General features: G+C 34.4%; 1 protein-coding gene and 1 long non-coding RNA gene across 3 annotated transcripts; one reads left to right on the plus strand and one right to left on the minus strand.

Annotated features, from left to right (window-relative positions):
• Positions 1-780: 780 nt before the first annotated feature.
• LOC147844947 (uncharacterized) lies at positions 781-18,316 on the minus strand. Of its 2 annotated transcripts, XR_015483524.2 has the most exons (4): positions 18,264-18,316; positions 11,634-11,783; positions 2,208-3,658; positions 781-1,296 (listed from the first exon to the last, which is right to left on the minus strand). XR_015483524.2 is itself a non-coding variant. In XM_087249583.2 (3 exons), the coding sequence occupies exon 3, from the start codon at positions 3,489-3,491 to the stop codon at positions 2,934-2,936; it is 558 nt and encodes a 185-aa protein (XP_087105709.1). In that variant the 5' UTR covers positions 3,492-3,658; positions 11,634-11,783; positions 18,264-18,316; the 3' UTR covers positions 1,714-2,933. The 2 variants fall into 2 exon arrangements, 1 of the variants encoding a protein (XP_087105709.1); XM_087249583.2 differs by lacking the exon at positions 781-1,296 and having other exon boundaries at positions 1,714-3,658.
• On the plus strand, positions 10,690-18,803 carry LOC147844948 (uncharacterized). The gene is made up of 2 exons (XR_015483859.1): positions 10,690-12,140; positions 17,766-18,803. It is a non-coding gene; the product is annotated as an uncharacterized LOC147844948 (long non-coding RNA).
• Positions 18,804-20,325: the final 1,522 nt, after the last annotated feature.

Below are 20,325 nucleotides of genomic sequence, written 5' to 3' on the forward strand. Positions count from 1 at the left end.
CATGACATAATAGCCTGTATTCCAGCTTGCAGACTGGGCGTCTGTGCCAGAGTGTGTCTTATTACGTCTTACAGCATGTTGCATTAATGCATGAGTAAGGCTTGGTTCAAACCAATCAGCGCGCTCTATTGTGCAACTTCATTAATATTCATTACTGTCACAGTGTTTAGACGACAGAGACGCCACGTTGTGTTGGCAAAACAAGCGTGAAGTGTTGCTTTTATAGTTTGCTGCAGTTAAGTTTTGTTTTCATTTTTTCTCTGTGAGAGCTCAGAGTCACGTGTGGATTAACAGTGTACGCGACGCTCGACAACAATACGTGTCTAAGGAGGATTATTGTTTACCTGAGAGCTGTTCTCATCTGCAAACGCTGAGATCCGGATTCGCTTGTAGTCTCCTCTTAATAAAGACGCGGCTCTAGTTGCTGGTGATTGTCCTGTCTCTACAGATTTGGTAAGTGAGCGACCAGTGCTCTTTGTTTATTCAGTTTGTACGTATCTAACAAACTATTGCACAGAGTCTAAACATGTAAGCACTACAACCAAACTTTAACCTCATGTAGGATTTTTACCGCATTTTGTGACTGGAATAACCCAAGCGGCTTTCTGACGCTACCTGTCCAGTGCATCAAAGTTTCCGGGAAATGCCGGGAGTTTTTTTTCTCTCATTCGCCGTGCGGTATCAAACATTGCATGAAAAATACACGCTTACAGCAGTTCCTCGAATCAAATATCTCGTTTTTCGCGAGGGACATGAATGAATTCTCTGAATGAAAGACAGTTAAAGTCCACCATTTAATAATTTGGCAAATAATTCGACAACAGATGCCCATGTAGTCGAGTGCCCAAATAGACACTCCCACACCGTGCCTCTTTTTTTTCTCCGACACTCCCCCCTAAACAGAGCTGGACACGCCCACTTTTCTGGCTTTTTCCAAAGTAGAGGTGTGAAAACACCCTGCTGAAACGAGAGGGTTTCATGGCCCTTTAACAGTTCAGACTTCTCTATTGTCAAAAACTTGGAAGTGACACAGTCTTGAAGTTGTTCAATTTTTTTTTATCTCTCTCTCTTTGATGGGGAATAGACAATGAATTTAATCTAGTTCAGTTGTATTCTGATTTTTTTTTTCTTCTGTAACTGCAATGTCTTTCTTTGTTTTTAGGTTCATTATAAGGAGGAGCTGTCTCTCACATCATCCAATCAGCAGCATCCTCCTGGCTGGCTTGCCACACACAGAAGAGGCGGGGTTTTCTGGTCCCACCATAATATTATTTTTATTGTTTGTCACACTGCAATCTGTAATAAAACCAAACAAACACACACACAATGAGATGTTTTAGTGTTTCAGTGCTGGCAGTGTGGCTTCTTCATGCATGCGTGAAACCAATGAACACAGAAACACTTATATAAACACTCAAATATAGAATTATCAATAAACAATGGCAATGAATAGACACTGACTCGATGCATTTCTCCACACAATATAAATTACCAATACCAGAGTAATAGTCATTAAACTCTAAACTCTTACTGCATAAACAACAAACAGTAACTATTTTAAATAACTTTATTATCTACTAATTACTTTATAGTTTACTTTTATTATTTAAATACTCTTTAACATTGATGTATTATAACTGTATTAACCCACACTACTGTTTTAAAAGGTAAACTTATACTTAATAAACCTTGTTAATCTATATGTACATCATATTTATATGTATATTATATTTATATAATAACACAAGGCCTCTATCACTGCGATCTCCATTACAGACGTCGGCCTCATGTCTGTCACGATTACGCTGATGTGGTTATTTTATACATATAAACATACATAAACGATCCTCACATTATTTACACTGCTAAACACATACTAAAGATAACATTTGATGCAACATCATACATCTTACCTGTAATAAAACCAAACAAACACACACACAATGAGATGCTATGATATGTGTTCAGTTCTGGCAGTGTGGTTTCTTCATGAATGCTTGAAACCTACTTCGGCTCACGTATTGCTCACTAATTGTCCCCTAGTGTCACTTGCCAGTACATACAGATTAAAATGATGATGGGCATCAACACATTAAAACTAACCTGAACTTATTGCAACACTCTTACTAAATAATGACTAATCCACGCAAACATAACAGCTATATATAAAAAATCAAATTAAACAGATGACTGCTACAAATCCATACCTCTACACACAGGAGAAAATGTTTTGCTGCATTCATGTCATGTGTGAAACGTTTTGTCCAAACTCTGTAGACACTAATCAGATCTTTACAGTTTCTCTCCAGTGTGAATCTGCTTCTGTTTTCAGAAGTGTTAACTGATTAAACCTCTAGTCACAGTGTGAACACTTGTACGGTCTCTTCAGTGTGAATCGTCTGGTGCAGTTTCAATTTTGGAGCTGTAATAAAAGTCTTCTTACACGCAAAGTACATACACTCTTTCACACCAGTGTGGATCTTCATGTGTTTATTAAGCTTTGCTAACTGGTTGAAACTCTTCTCACATTGAGTGGATGTAAATGGTCTCTCTCCAGTGTGGGTCTTCATGTGTTTATTAAGGTCTGATGAGTTGCTGAAACTTATCCCACACCGAAGCTGCGGTCACACTAGAATTTGAGCTTTCGAAATTCTGTTGTATGGCGCTGCGAAAAAGGGCGGGATTAAACGAGATGATTAAGCATTAAAAAAGTGAGCGATTGGTCCATATTTTACATTTCTGTCCAGGGAGGTCATGTTAACCATCTTCTATTGGTCTCACAAAGTCAAGTAAAGCGATTTGGCAGGTCAGAGTTCCCCAAGCTTAAACTTTGCAACGCAGTGAACTGCGAAACTTGATGCACAAACTTGCATTTCCCGTCTGATGCATTCACGTGTGTATGAATTGATGTCTATGGGGAGAAAAGTCCAGTGTCACCATGGCTTAAGTGCAAATGAATGGTTACTCTGAATGGTGTGGCTCATCATGTGTTTATTAAGGTGTGATGAACAGCTGAAACTCTTCCCACACTGAGTGCATGTAAATGGTTTCTCTCCAGTGTGGATCCTCATGTGTTTATTAAGGTCTGATGAGCGGCTGAAACTCTTCCCACACTGAGTGCATGTAAATGGTTTCTCTCCAGTGTGGATCCTGATGTGTTTATTAAGGTCTGATGAGTTGCTGAAACTCTTCCCACACTGAGTGCATGAAAATGGTTTCTCTCCAGTGTGGATCCTCATGTGTTGTTTAAGGTGTGATGAGCGGCTGAAACTTTTCCCACACTGAGTGCATGTAAATGGTTTCTCTCCAGTGTGGGTCTTCATGTGTTTATTGAGGTCTGATGAGTTGCTGAATCTCTTCCAACACGGAGTGCATGTGAATGGTTTTTCTCCAGTGTGAAATCTCATGTGTAGATTAAAGGATGATGATTGGATGAAACTCTTCCCACACTGAGTGCATGTGAACGGTTTCTCTCCAGTGTGGATTCTCATGTGAATCTTAAGATTGCCATTTCTTCCAAAACTCTTTCCACACTGAGTGCAGGTGAAACGATTCTTGTCTCTCCTTTTTAAAATACAATCAGTCTGTAAATGAGTTTTTTCCTCAATTTTGACATGATGTTCCTCCTCTTTTCTTTCCCCATTCTCTTCAATTAGGTCTGAAATAAATGAATAAAACATTAGTTTTCATTAGTTTTAAAAACTCTCATCAAAAGCTGAAAAGTGAGAAGACACTGGAAACATTGTCTACACACACTGCAATTTTGATGCACATTAAATTTGGAATAAATCAAATCATATTTTGTTTGGTCCATTAACATGTACACATTTAAGCAGATTCAATTCATCTTTATTTAACTAGTGCTTTTACAATGTAAATTATGTCAAAGCCACTTAACATAGAAGTTATAGTAAATTGTAACTGTGTCAGTCCAGTTTTCAGACTTTCTGACATAATTGATCATAAAAGTCAATTTGGTCATATTGATAAAGCTGTAAATGGCCTATTTTTATTCGTAAATATTCACAATTACAACAAAATGTTTATTTAAACGTGTTAAGCAGACAGGGAATACTTGATAATTCTGTGCCTGACTGGTTAATGCATCAGAAAAAAAGTTCTTGGGTAACAGCTGAACAAACAGCTGAATATTTGCCTCGCAGACATGAGACATACCTATACAGCATCTGCATAAAGGCTGGAATGTGCACCTTTCCTCTTGTGTGCTGTTGGCTTATTTTCATCCATTCTGGGATGATTTTCAGGCTTAATTTGGCCAAAACTTTCTGTGTTTCAGCACACGGACTAATATTTGGGGACATCTTATCTTTGACATATTTTGGGAAAATGCTTTGAAATAAAAAATAAAAACTCAATACACTCTGGGCAAATTTACTCCCTTTTCTTTATATTCATGGCTGTTTTTTTTCTCCATTGGCCTGTATTAGAACAACATTTTTATTGCAAAGCCATGACAGCATATAATCATGCATTTATGATTGTTGGTGTTTTCTGTGACGACAGTCAACATTGTTTAATTGGTCTCCACCCATGGGACGGCAAAAGAAAATGGGTGAAAGTATGAAGAAAGAGGAGAGTTGAAGAGGGCAGCATTGTGTGGTGTGCAGAAGAAAGAGAAGTTAACTGAAATGTTGGAGTGCGGGGAAATGAGTAGAGAAACCGGGTCGAGACGAGCAGTGAAAAACTTAACGACTGGCTGTGAGAAACACTGTGTCTTGTTACTGAAGTGCTTGTGATGTCTGTGAACGAGTGCGTCACCAAAGACTTCAGAGCAGTGTGTCTGGAACAAAGTCATCTTACCGATTCATCTCACTGGCATGAAGTCAGTAGCCGACAGTAGCGGCTGGGTTTGTAGACGCCCTTAACCTTCACATCCACACCTCCACATTGCCATTCCCCTCTCATTTCCATTGACCCCTTCACTCCATGGGTTAGAAGCAAAAGGTATTTTTTTTTCTTTCCCCAAATTCTCATTTTATTTCTCGTTTTGTTTTTCATTGTACTATTATTTATTATTTTTTTCCCCATTTTCAAATCTGATGAATCTGCTGGCCTAAAATCATTTACATTTTTTCCTTTTACTTTCATTTGAGTTATAAGTGCTGAGTGTTTTGTTTTTCATTGTGATTATTGTTATATTGTTTATTTAGGACTTCCAGCTAGAGTGGCACCATGTAAAGACGCAAACTGTTGAGTTCCTCACGTGAAACTTAATCTGTTTAATATTGCTCTTATCCTAAATACTGTTACCTTAAACCTACCTATACTGGAAATTAAGTGTTTATAAGTGTCGGAGTCAGGCTGTTCTGAGCGTAATTCAACTTGAATCAGGATGAATATAGGCCGAAGCAACTGTAGGGAGGCTAAATCCGCTTCTAGCCTCTATGCTAATGCTAACCTCGAAGAGCAAGCTGCATCTAAGAAAGCTCCGGCGAGTGATAACAGCGCGGTCCATCAAGCTATTGATGCACTAAAGGGTGGATTGATTGCTTAAATTGAAGAAAAGGCCGTTGCACAGTCAAATGAACTTTGGAATCAAATTGTCCAGCTTCGGACAGAGTTAGGCAATGCTGTGGAGCACATTAACGACAGAGTGGAAGCAGCTGTCTGGTCTGGAGTCTGTGTTGGGTGGATACTCTGAATCTCTTACTACACTGGAAAGAGTTTAGTATCGTGAAAAAGGAGCTGGCTCTGCTGAGAGGCCAAGGCGAGGATCTTGAGGAGAAGTCTCACCACTCAAATATCCACATTACAGGAGTTAGAGAGGACAGGAGCACACCAAATGCATGACGGAATTTGTAGATGGCCTCTTGAAAGATACCGTGAACCTTGAGAAGATTCCACTTCTGGACTGGGCACACCGCACTCTAAGCAGCAAACCAGTGGACAACAAGGAGCCGCCACGCGCCCTCGTTAAATGCCACTACTTTTCCAAAATATAGGATATGTTCAAATAGCCATTAAATTGAAGGGAATCACGACAGTACACTGGGCTGTCAAAGACAATACAAATGTTAATGTCACTCAGCAGTTATGTTTTAAATGACCACTATAGCATGTTTGTTGTTGTTATTCCTAGTTCTCAAGTATATTTAGTCAATAATGTGGTAGCTTTTTAGTAAGACATCAAGAGCTGTTCAAATTGTTTTGTTTTATATGTGAGGTCCCACAAATGTCAGCTAGTTAAGAGTGGGAGTAGCTGCAGGTGTGTGCAAGTTTACATGCAAGGTTTCAATATTGTGTTGTTTTGTGTTTATAAGTGTATGTGCGATCACCTCTTTTCTTATTTATTCTTTCTCTCTTTTTTTCCCTTCCTCTCTCTTCCACACATCCCCCTACATACAAAACCCACAGATACCTTTCGGATGTTTCTGATGTTTTCGACAGCCCTCCATAAAATAGGTGAAGTAAAGACAAACTTTACCATTTGGAATGTGCGGGGGCTAAATCACCCAGTGAAACGAAACAAAGTGTTAGCATATCTTAAGTTAAAATCTGATATTGTATATTTACAGGAGACACATCTGTTAAAAAAAGACTATTCTAAACTTAATAGAGGAGCCTATACACAAAGATATATTATTCTAACTTCAATAGCAAAAGTAGGGGCGTTGCTAAACTAATACATAAGAATGTACAGTTTTACATTTACATTTAGTCATTTAGCAGACGCTTTTATCCAAAGCGACTTACAAATGAGGACAAGGAAGTAATTTACACAACTATAAGAGCAAAGAAGTGCTGTAGGCAAGTTTCAGGTGTGTAAAGTCTAAGAATGAATATACATATATACATATAGTCTAAGATATACATATACATATTTTTTTTTGGAGTACAGTTAGTGGTATAGCTAGATAGGCAATTGCAGATTAGGAATTGAAGTGGAGACTAAATAGTTGAGTTTTTAGTCGTTTCTTGAAGACAGCAAGTGACTGCCGTTCTGATGCAGTTATTGAGTTCATGGTGAAGCAGACGAGGATTTTGGCAGACGAGGATTTTGTAAAATTTATTGATGCTCAAATTGATTCTTGATTTCTTCCTTGAGACAAACGAATCCCAGAGATAAGTTATAGCATCCTATGGGATACTCAGAAAGCATATATAAGAGGACAGATTATTTCATATCAAGCTAGTGAAAATAAAAGAAAGTCAAAACGGCTTACAGAGATTATGAATAAAATTAATACAATTGATGAGCTACACTCAACATCACCGTCCGAAGATGTCCATAAGAAAAGACTTCTTCTACAAGTGGAATATGACTCCTTGACAAGTGAAAATGCAGAGGATCTCCACATAAGATCACGCCAGATTCATAATGCACATGGTGAACGAGCTGGCAGGTTATTGTGTTACCAACTGACACAATCAGCAGCTGGTTTTATAGCAGCAGTTAGTAAGGATGATGGCAGTATTATTACTGATTAACAGGGAATAAATGACCAATTAAAAACTTCTATAAAACTCTTTACAGCTCTGAGGTAAACGAAATTAAACATATTGAGAGCTTATTAATTATTTAGAATTGCCATCCCTCTGATTCAGATCAGTTGGCATTAGTAGGAAATTTAACACTTTCTAAAATTGAAAATGCAATCAAAAAACTGAAAACCGGAAAAGCACCAGGCCCCGATGGCTTCCCGTCCAAGTTTTATAAGAAGTTTACTGCTAAGCTAACACCCCTGTTGTGCAAGGTATTTGCTGAAGCTCTTGTCTTGGAATCACTCACCCTCTCCATGACATCGGCTATTATAACAGTACTTCTTAAAAAGGATAAGGAACCACTAAAAGTGAATCTTATCAACCAGTCAGCTTATGGCCCGTTTCCACTGAGTGGTACGGTTCGGTACCGTACCACTTTTTCAACACCCTTTCGAAAGGGTAACCAAAAACAAGAAAGGGTACCAAAAGGTGGAGCTACATGCACAGCCGAACGCTGATTGGTTATAGAGATACATCAGGAGCTCGTGGAGCTAGACAGAATGTAAACAAAGGATCCGCCATGTTCTAATACACAGCCAAGAAATTACATGGATATACTATATGCATATAATAACAACGAGCCATGGATGACCCGAGCTCAAACAAACCTTGTCGTCGTCTTGACAAAGCCAAACGAGACATGACGCCGTGGTCAACCCTTCCTTTATCTTTTGACTAGGATGATCAATTTCATTAAAATGACAATACTACCAAGATTTCTGTTTCAGACCGTGCCTGTTTTTATTCCCAAGTAATTTTTCAAAGAGTTAAATAATTGTATTTCTACATTTCTCTGGGATAAGAAAATTCCTTGCAAAAGAAAGGAATTCTTGAAAAGAAAAAAGGAACAGGGTGGATTGGCAATGCCAAATTTCTTATACTATTATTGGGCGGCCAATTTACACAAACTCATATTCTGGTTATCCAACATCTGTATTGATGAGGCCACACTTTGTTTACTGATGGAACAGCACACGTCTAATCCAGTGTCCTTACACTCACTACTTTGTGCCACGATTAGTAGGGAGTAAACAATATTTTACGAATAACCCATTTATATTAATGAATCACTCAGAATATGGTCACAATTCAGACTTCACTTTAATAATAAACAAGTATTGCCTTCTGCTCCCATTTTGTTAAATCTGTTATTCCCTCCCTCTCTTATAGATTCAGCATTCCAATTATGGTCTAGGAAAGGATTTAACTGTGTTAAAGACCAGGGGTCCGTTCTTCGTACGTGGATTACTCAGTTAGCTGGATTTGGATATTGACGATTTGACACCATCCAGGATCGTTTCGTTCTTCAAAGCTGATCCGAGAGTTGTTGTCATAGCAACAGTTCTGCTAGCTTAAACCTAATCGGGAGCAGGTTCAATTCTTATAAACAGATTTAGATCGGCTCAGTTCAAGCAAATATAATACAGAAAGTATGTACCGAATTCTGATATTTTCCTACAGTAGTAGTTATATACACTTGGGAAAAGAGTAAATATTTTTAAATTATATATATAAAGTTATAGTTATTAATAAAATAAATAAAGGTATATATATTAATAAAACTTATGCAATCTGCATTCTCGAAATGAAAGTACAAAGACAAAAACTTATTGATATGAACTTTTTAGATCGCTTAGTACAAATTGTGTATTATAGAAATGCACAATATGTGATTTTTTTTTAAAGCAATTATACATTTATGCAGTCATGAACATGTTTTGACAGTTAATATGCCAGTGATTTGATGCTTCACAATAGTTGCAGACGCCTTTACCAATATCAAAATGCTTTTGTAAACAACCAGTTATTCTTTACACCGATAAAAAAAACCGGCTACTACAATAAAGAAAATCTTTTCTAAATGTAGAACTAAATACACTGATTTGCATTGAAATACATGATCAATACTCTTGACACATGAAAGTGTAAAGCCTGCAGATAACAACAAATGTGGAAGGTTATTGCGTGTCATATTTAACAAACCGTTTACTGCTAATTTGACGTATTTTGGTCGTAGTTTGGCTCACATGGATAATTGAATATTAATCAGATGATGTCATTACGCTGCTGTGCCGTCAGCCAATCGTTGCATTGCTGATCATGATTTCGAGGATCGATAGATCTGTCCTTCAATACACACGCAGCGATCTCAGATCAGTTTATCCAGACATTCTAATCTGATTTGCGAACTTGTTTGAACAACCAAATTAGCGAGAGATCAGTTATCGAGATGAAAAGATCCAGAATTGGCAAAATCATCTTAGATCATTTAAGCGAGATACGAAGAACGGAGCCTAGGAATAATAAACAGCTACTTGCTCTACAAACAAGAAAAACAAGAAAATTAGAAATATGGCTTTGCAACAGGCGACACGGTGGCGCATTAGATAATGCTGTTGCCTCACAGCAAAAAGGTTGCTGGTTCAAGCCTCGGATGGGTCAGTTGGCGTGTCTGTGGGGAGTTTGCATGTTCTCCCCGCGATCACGTGGGTTTCCTCCGGGTACACCAGTTTTCCCCACAGTCCAAAGCAAATAAATTGGGTAAAGCTAAATTATCTGTAGTGTATGAGTGTGAATAAGTGTGTATAGATGCTTCCCAAAGATGGGTTGCAGCTGGAAGTGCATACACTGCATAAAGCATATGCTGGATAAGTTGGCAGTTCATGCCGCTGTGGCGACCCCAGATTAATAAAGGGACTAAGCCGAAAAAAAAAAAATTTAATTAATTAATGACTTTGCAACATCAAGCAGCATTAGGCATGGGCCAGTATAAGATTCTGACGTATAAATAACCTTGAATAAAAATATCACGCTTTCACTGTACTGTGATTACTACTCTAAAATATATTCTTTTTTTATGTCTGGGTAAAAAACAAAAAACTTTTTCCCTTTTGAACACAAAATATTTTCTTTTGAGAAACTTTGAAAGTATTTTGGAGCAAGTTAAATTTAAGACTTTAAGACCATTATGACTGAAATTTTGGACTCATAAAGGGCTAAAGGCTAAGGAATTTTTCAAATGGCCCAAATGGAAAGATTTTTATTTGCCCCATCAAAAACATATTATAATTTAATTAATTTAATTATACAGTAATATATATATATATATATATATATATATATATATATATATATATATATATATATATATATTTTTTTTTTTTTTTTTTTTTTTTTTTTTTTCTTAATTGTGACATTTCTTTAAATTGTGTGTAATAACAAGCAAGCTTTACTTTACCTACTAAATCTATGCACAACAATCTGTCCAGGTCGATGTCCTCAGCAGTAAATACATGGAGCACGTTTAAACAAATGTTATTGTAGGGAAAATAATTAAACCATTATGATAAATAGAGTTAAAATGACCTATTTGAATAAAAAGTTGAAAGTTTTATTGAGATGGATTGTTGGTGATTGTATGGGTTTTGGCCAGATTGGGTAGCAAAACATGAACAAAGGAAAATTAAGACTTGTTTAAAAAGATTTAAGACCTACAACACAATATTTTAGTAAATTAAAGACTTTTTAATGCCTAAAAATTTGATTTAGCAATTAAAGACATTTTAAGACCCAGTAATTAGCCCTGCTAATTAGTTATTATAATAATGATGTAATTCTAGATACTATCTGTGAGAACTAACAACTACTAGAAACACCTCAGTTTAAACCCATAAAGGAAATTATGGGTCATTAAAGGAATTGTGATCATTGTGACATATGCAAATGGAAAGTACTAAGCCAACACTATCACTGCAATAGCAGACATCCTTTATGAGAATACTGTAGGTCAAATATCGTCAGCTCAGTTAAACTTTTTTAATTTATTGTTTTTATTTATTTTATGTAAGTGCTCAAGGACGCTTTACAAAAGGTAGAGAAACAAGAAAAGCAATAAGGTAGAGAAAATGGGAGAGTAATAATACATAAAATAATGACAAAAGACATGAGAACAAGTATGAAAGAAACTCAATCTGTCTTTAAATGAGTGCTTATGTTCATTCAGGAAAACTAGGCTGCACACTCAGGGCTGCAAGATGGATTAATTTAGTATTCTTATTATTAAAATATATCTGAATGAGGATCTGAGTTGGTGTAAATATCTGAGTTGGTGTTTGAGAAAGAAAACCAACCTGTTTATTCCTGCAGATCTTCCAGTTTGACTGTGAATGTTTCTTCAATCTTCACATCTTCACTCTCCTCTTTAATAAACGCCATCTTTATAACAGTGTGGAGATCAATCGCTTCAGCAGGAGTTTTTCTCTGTGTTTGGACACTTTATCCTGTTTAAAATGAACAAAACAATAAAAATGTCCTGTTTAAAATGAATAAAACAACGAACAGAAACAAAATAACTTCTCTTCAATACTTGCTTCAACAGTTTTTTATGTTAAAGTAATTACCAAATAGAATTAGATAAAAAAGTAAGTCAGAGCAAGAAACAATAGCCTCAAATGAGCTGATTAAAACTAGTACTCCATTTCATAGAGGTAAAGTTGGTTTTATATTTGCATACTCTGACTTCCCCCTTAATAATATAATTCCATGAAGTATTATTTGCAAACTGTAAATAGTGAAGTTATATTAGCAGCCAATGACTATCAAAGTACAACATTGTCCACAGTCAAATAAACACCGCAGTCAAGTGAGCCGCCACATGAGAACAACCGGTCAAGCTAGCCACCTCCAGTATTTTAATGCACTTCTGTTTGAGGAATTACGGTACAGAAGCTAGAGCAGTCAAAAACCTCACAAAGACATATATTTCAGCGGTTATTGGCCAAATGTGTCTAGCAAAAAGAAAACATGCATTAATTAAATCATAAATGTACCTTTTAAAATAAATATGAAAATATAGAACATTGAAATACATTTATTGCAGAGTTTTTTTAAGTTTTGCAAAAGTCTGACAGAATAATTTAACACTGATTGAATTCATGCTTTTTTCACTGATATTAATAATTTCTTTAGACTTGACGTGACATTTATGCCAATTTACAAGGCAAAAACAAAATGAAGTCTACAAAAACACCTGTTTTTTACTGCTATTGCTGAGAATTCTGCCATAGTTGACATGAAATATTCAATTAATTCTATTTCAGGATGACCTTGAATCAATTTCCATGGCAAAGGTGATTGGCATTTGCAGCTGAATATGGCAGAAAAATAAAGGCAAAGTCTGCAAGAATACATCACTGATCATTTTCTGCATTTTATACATGCACTAATAAAATTTCTTCAGAGTTGACAAGACATTTCAATAAATTCTAATTCAGGATGACCTTGATTCTTTCCATGGGAAATTTTATTGGCATTTACAGCTGAATATGGCAGAAAAATAAAGTGTGGAGAAGTACATTACATCACTGATTTTTTTTCTTGCTTTTGAGTTGACATGAAATATTCAATGAACTCTAAATCAGGATGGCCTTGACTCTTTACACACCAACTTTCATATAGAATTACTGCTGAATTTGGCAGAAAAATGGAGACAAAGCAAAAAAATTACATCACCTTCTGCTTTATTTACCTGCACTATTGAAATTCTGTTAGAGTTGACAAAAAATGTCTAATCAATTCTAATTCAGTATGCCCCTGACTCTCCCCATGCCAACATTCTTAATGATTTACAGCTGAATTTGGCAGAAAAATAAAGATCAAGTATGGAGAAGTACATTACATCACTGATCATTTCTTGCATTTTCTACTGCTATAATTAAAAATTCTTCAAAGTTGACATGAAATATTCAATAAATTCTTATTTAGGAGGACACTGACTCTTTACATACCAACTTTCACAAAGAAATACTGCTGAATTTGGCAGAAAAATAAGGACAAAGTCTGTAAAAATATTACATCACTGATCATTTCTTGCTTTTTCTAGTGCTGTAATTAAAATTCCTTCAGAGTTGACATGAAATAATTAATAAATTCTCATTTAGGAGGACACTGACTCTTTACATACCAACTTTCACAAAGAAATACAGCTGAATTTGGCAGAAAAATAAAGATCAAGTATGGAGAAGTACATTACATCACTGATCATTTCTTGCTTTTTCAAGTCATATAATTAAAAATTCTTCAAAGTTGACATGAAATAGTCAATAAATTCTCATTTAGGAGGACACTGACTCTTTACATACCAACTTTCATATAGAAATACTGCTGAATTTGGCAGAAAAATGGAGACAAAGTCTGCCAAAAAAATTACATCACTGATCCTTTCTTGCTTTTTCTACTGCTATAACTAAAATTCCTTCAGAGTTGACATGAAATATTCAATAAATTCTTATTTAGGAGGACACTGACTCTTTACATACCAACTTTCACATAGAAATACTGCTGAATTTGGCAGAAAATTAAGGACAAAGTCTGTAAAAATATTACATCACTGATCATTTCCTGCTTTTTCTAGTGCTGTAATTAAAATTCCTTTTGAGTTGACATGAAATAATCAATAAATTCTCATTTAGGAGGACACTGACTCTTTACATACCAACTTTCACATAGAAATACTGCTGAATTTGGCAGAAAAATAAGGACAAAGTCTGTAAAAATATTACATCACTGACCATTTCTTGCTTTTTCTACTGCTATTATTAAAAATTCTTCAGAGTTGACATGAAATATTCAATAAATTCTCATTTAGGAGGACACTGACTCTTTACATACCAACTTTCACAAAGAAATACTGCTGAATTTGGCAGAAAAATAAGGACAAAGTCTGTAAAATATTGCATCATTGATCATTTCCTGCTTTTTCAACTGATATAACTAAAATTCCTTCAGAGTTGACATGAAATAATCAATAAATTCTCATTTAGGAGGACACTGACTCTTTACATACCAACTTTCACATAGAAATACTGCTGAATTTGGCAGAAAAATAAGGACAAAGTATAGAGTAGTACATTACATCACTGATCATTTCTTGCTTTTTCAAGTCATATAATTAAAAATTCTTCAAAGTTGACATGAAATAGTCAATAAATTCAATAAAGAATAAAGAATAAAAATTCAATAAAGAAATACTGCTGAATTTGGCAGAAAAATAAAGATAAAATATGCAAAAGTACATTATATCACTGATCATTTCTTGCTTTTCTACTGCTATTACAGTCGACAGAAAATAATAAATAAATTCTCATTTAGTATGAAACTGACTCTTTACATATTAACTCTAGGCTATACAACTGAATTTGGCAGAAAATTAAACATAAAAATCTGCAATAATGCATTACTGACCGTTTCCTGCTTGTCTACTGCTATTTATTGAAATTCTCTCAGTTGGCAAGAACTGTTCAACAATTTATTCTTCAAAATGACCTTGACTGCCAACATGCATCACTGATTATAACAGAATTTTTTCTTATGGCTTTTTATGCTTTGGCGTTAACATGATGTTTTTGATAAATACTCTTAAAAATAAGATTCTGTCTATTTTAAGTTTCAGACGGTTTTATGGTAAACATTTTATATAAAGTATCTTAAAATACATTACAACACACCTAATTTCATATTCTTTATTCATTCATTTTCTTTTTAGCTTAGTCACTTTATTAATACGGGGTCGCCACAGTGGAATGTACCGCCAACTTATCCAGCACGTTTTACACAGTGGATGAACTTCCAGCTGCAACCCATCACTGGGAAACACCCATACACATCCAATCACACATACACTATGGCCAATTTAGCTTACTCAATTCCCCTATAGCACGTCTTTGGACTTGTGGGAGAAACTGCAGCATCCTGAAGAAAGCCACAAGGACAAGGGGAGAACACGCAAACTCCACACAGAAATGCCAATTGACCCAGCCGAGGTTTGAACCAGCAACCTTCTTGCTGTGAAGTAATCATGCAACCCACTGCGCCACCTTACGCCCTAGTCTACAATATTTTTTTTTATTCAATTTCATTTTTTGCAATATGAGTTGCATGAGGACATTTGAGGACAAACTAATAGCTTATTTGCTTACAATTGTTCATCTTTTTCTTAGCCTACTTAATTTACATTGAAAGATATGTCCTTTCTGTGGCGACCCGATTAGTCAGGGACTACGTAAAATGAATGAATGAGTGATGTTTACTTTCTTTTTATAATATTATTAAGAATCTTCCATATTTTTGTATATTGTTAACAAAATAAAAACCACTTACAATAACATTTACTTTTATATAGCCTGGATACAAATGATTTATTTATTGTCTAAAAAATTACATTTGGTTTCAGAAATTAAATTTAACAAAAGTGATTACTTTTATTTTTTAAAAATTACTTTTAACATTATACTCAAAACACTTTGGAAATTGTGCATATAGGCCTAAAAAAAGCAACGTAGGCTATAGCCTACTGTTTAAATTAAAAACATTCTGAAGACAAATTTTCACAAGCTTCAGAAAACTTTTTCAACTTGTAAATCATAGTAAATGATTTTGGCCTAAGTTGGTTAACATTGGTTTTGGATAAATCTATTTTCCTTCTGCACAATGTTCTCTTGCACACTTTATTTTTCTAAAAAAAAAAACAGCTGTAAATGCTATAAATTTAAATCTAAATAAAAAAATGCCATGGAAAGAGTCAATGTCATCCTCATTTAGAATTTATTAATTATTTCATGTCAACTCTGAAGAATTTTTAATTATAACAGTAGAAAATGCAAGAAATGATCAGTGATGTAATTTTTTTGGCAGACTTTGTCTCCATTTTTCTGCCAAATTCAGCAGTATTTCTATATGAAAGTTGGTATGTAAAGAGTCAGTGTCCTCCTAAATGAGAATTTATTGACTATTTCATGTCAACTTTGAAGAATTTTTAATTATATGACTTGAAAAAGCAAGAAATGATCAGTGATGTAATGTACTTCTCCATACTTGATCTTTATTTTTCTGCCAAATTCAGCTGTATTTCTTTGTGAAAGTTGGTATGTAAAGAGTCAGTGTCCTCCTAAATGAGAATTTATTAATTATTTCATGTCAACTCTGAAGGAATTTTAATTACAGCACTAGAAAAAGCAAGAAATGATCAGTGATGTAATATTTTTACAGACTTTGTCCTTATTTTTCTGCCAAATTCAGCAGTATTTCTTTGTGAAAGTTGGTATGTAAAGAGTCAGTGTCCTCCTAAATAAGAATTTATTGAATATTTCATGTCAACTTTGAAGAATTTTTAATTATAGCAGTAGAAAATGCAAGAAATGATCAGTGATGTAATGTACTTCTCCATACTTGATCTTTATTTTTCTGCCAAATTCAGCTGTAAATCATTAAGAATGTTGGCATGGGGAGAGTCAGGGGCATACTGAATTAGAATTGATTAGACATTTTTTGTCAACTCTAACAGAATTTCAATAGTGCAGGTAAATAAAGCAGAAGGTGATGTAATTTTTTTGCTTTGTCTCCATTTTTCTGCCAAATTCAGCAGTAATTCTATATGAAAGTTGGTGTGTAAAGAGTCAAGGCCATCCTGATTTAGAGTTCATTGAATATTTCATGTCAACTCAAAAGCAAGAAAAAAAATCAGTGATGTAATGTACTTCTCCACACTTTATTTTTCTGCCATATTCAGCTGTAAATGCCAATAAAATTTCCCATGGAAAGAATCAAGGTCATCCTGAATTAGAATTTATTGAAATGTCTTGTCAACTCTGAAGAAATTTTATTAGTGCATGTATAAAATGCAGAAAATGATCAGTGATGTATTCTTGCAGACTTTGCCTTTATTTTTCTGCCATATTCAGCTGCAAATGCCAATCACCTTTGCCATGGAAATTGATTCAAGGTCATCCTGAAATAGAATTAATTGAATATTTCATGTCAACTATGGCAGAATTCTCAGCAATAGCAGTAAAAAACAGGTGTTTTTGCAGACTTCATTTTGTTTTTGCCTTGTAAATTGGCATAAATGTCATGTCAAGTCTAAAGAAATTATTAATATCAGTGAAAAAAGCATGAATTCAATCAGTGTTAAATTATTCTGTCAGACTTTTGCAAAACTTAAAAAAACTCTGCAATAAATGTATTTCAATGTTCTATATTTTCATATTTATTTTAAAAGGTACATTTATGATTTAATTAATGCATGTTTTCTTTTTACTAGACACATTTGGCCAATAACCGCTGAAATATATGTCTTTGTGAGGTTTTTGACTGCTCTAGCTTCTGTACCGTAATTCCTCAAACAGAAGTGCATTAAAATACTGGAGGTGGCTAGCTTGACCGGTTGTTCTCATGTGGCGGCTCACTTGACTGCGGTAAATAAACAGTGCTAATGTTGTTTAGAAGTCATGCGTGCATGCTAATTCTGATCGAATATTCAAAGTAACATAGAGACTTCTAAATGAACAAATGTGCGAATATAAAACCAACTTTACCTCTATCTCCATTTCTTATAGTGATGTACTTAGAATGGAATGACATTATGGTATTTAATAAATTAAACCTTCATTAAAACCCTTATTACACACTTAACTGTTACTTCATTCAAACTTTATTCAGGTATGTTCTTAATTGTTTAGTTTGTTTTATTTATATTATTGTCTGCTTGTAGCACTTTTTTGCCCAAGACAAATTTCCTCTCGGGAACAAAAAGTTTGTCTTCTCTTTATTCAAACAATAGACCTCATTACTGTGAGTTAAATAGTACTACGTTGCATAAAGGGTTAACATAACATTGCCAACAGCAGATACATAATTTAGCACTGATGAAAAACCTGAAACTTTAATCAATCGCTTTATATAAGGCTAAACGCTTTAAAACAAACCTTTCTGCAGTTGAATCACAGCGCGGGAGCGGTGCAGGCTTATGACGTCACAAGCCACGCCAAAATAAAAGTCTTATTTTATTAATTTATTTTTACCTTTTTTTGCCACTTACTCTTAGTCATGACTTTTTTTATATAGTTTTTCTCTGCGTTTGGACACTTTATCCTGTTAAAAAATAACAAAGCAATAAAAATGTCCTGTTTAAAATAAATAAAACTATGAAGAGAAACAAAATAACTTCTCTTTATAAGAGTAATAAACAAAAATAAATCCGGTAAGTCAGAGCAAGAAACAATAGCCACAAATGAGCTGATTAAGACTAGTACTCTTACTTTCTTTCTTATACATACTTAGAATTAAGTGAAATGATGCTATTTAATAAATTAAACCTTTGTCTTAAAATATTTACATTAAGGGTTTGAAAGAGAGAGAGAGAGAGAGAGAGAGAGTAAAGTGAAAAACATGGGAGAAGTCAATAAGTCATGACTGCAACAGTAAATGGAAAAAAAGCTAACCAAAAAAAAAAAAAAAAAAATAAATATATATATATATATATATATATATATATATATATATATATATATATATATATATTTTTTTTTTTTTTTTTGTGTTTTTTTTATTTTTATTTATGTTCAAATCTTTTTATTAACATTTTGGTCAATAAAACATCAATTTCAAAAGTATTTAAAAAACAGAGACAAATGATCTTCGCTCCAACAGAGCCCATCCACCCCCCCCCCCCCCCCAACCCCACAGCACCAATTATAAACAATATGTTATGCCTATTTTTAATCTGTTTTACTTTCTGTCGCAATATATACATACATACAATACAAATAGACAAAAGTTCCATTATATGTTCACTCATCTATTGTACATATATACGCACACAACGAGTCACAATAGGCTTAGCAAATGTAAAATAAAGAAATAAAATAATTTAGATAGAAATTAAAATGTAGTCAAATAAAATGGAGGGGAAAAAAATGTGAGAAACACATAACAATGGTCAAACTGAAAAAATTAAGTTTGGATCCATTTGTTTTATATATGTCAACACTGGCTGCCAAATAAGATGAAATTTTTGACTGCAACCTTTGGTGGAGTACCGAATCTTCTCCATTGTAAGATGGTACATAAGGTCCCTAATATAATGATTAAAAGTTGGAGGAAATTTGTCCTTCCATTTGAGCAGTATAAGACATCTACCAATTAATGTTGAAAAAGAAATCATGCTTTTGGTATTATTGTCTAAACCGGAATCTGTGATTAAACCAAATATTCCTGTAACAGGGCAAGGGTCAATTGTTACATGTAAAACATATGAAAAAAAAATTAAATATTAATTGCCAGGACTTGGTAATTTAGAGCATGACCAAAACATGTGTGTGTGATTAGCTATTTCTACGTCACATCTATTACATAGGGGATTTATAGGTGGTGAAAATTTTGCTAATTTTGCTTTTGTCCAATGAAGGCGATGGACCACTTTAAACGGAATAATTGTATGTCGCAAACAAATTGAAGTTGAATGAATCTTATTTATAATGTCTTGCCAAATTTCCTCAGAGAGGGTCAACTAAAGTTCATTTTCCCATTGTTGTTTCGACTTTGTTACTGAAGTTAGATTTTGTGAGGAGATAAAAGAGTAAATCACACCTATATTACCTTTGAGAACTGGATTGGTTTTTAAAATGGTGTCAAGTAATGTTTCTGTAGGTAAAGTTGGAAAGTCTACTGAATTAGAAATCATAAAACTGCAGATCTGTAAATATCTAAAGAAATGTGTTTTAGGGATATTGTATTTTGTTCTTATTTGCTCGAAGGACATGAAATTGGAATCGCTATATAAATCGTTCAGTGTGGTGAGCCCTTTTTCTATCCAGCAATTAAATGTAGCATCTGCAATCGAAGGAGTAAACATGATTTTTTATAATAGGGGCCTGCATGGATAGATCTGTAAATGATAAAGCTCGTCTAAATTGGTGCCATATTTTAAAAGATGTTTGCAGGTTTTTAATAAACCCAGCTTGATCACTCGATATTACAGAAGGCAGA

Source organism: Danio rerio, chromosome 4 (assembly GCF_052040795.2).
Source record: "Danio rerio strain M-AB ecotype USA chromosome 4, GRCz13ab, whole genome shotgun sequence".
NCBI lineage: Eukaryota > Metazoa > Chordata > Actinopteri > Cypriniformes > Danionidae > Danio > Danio rerio.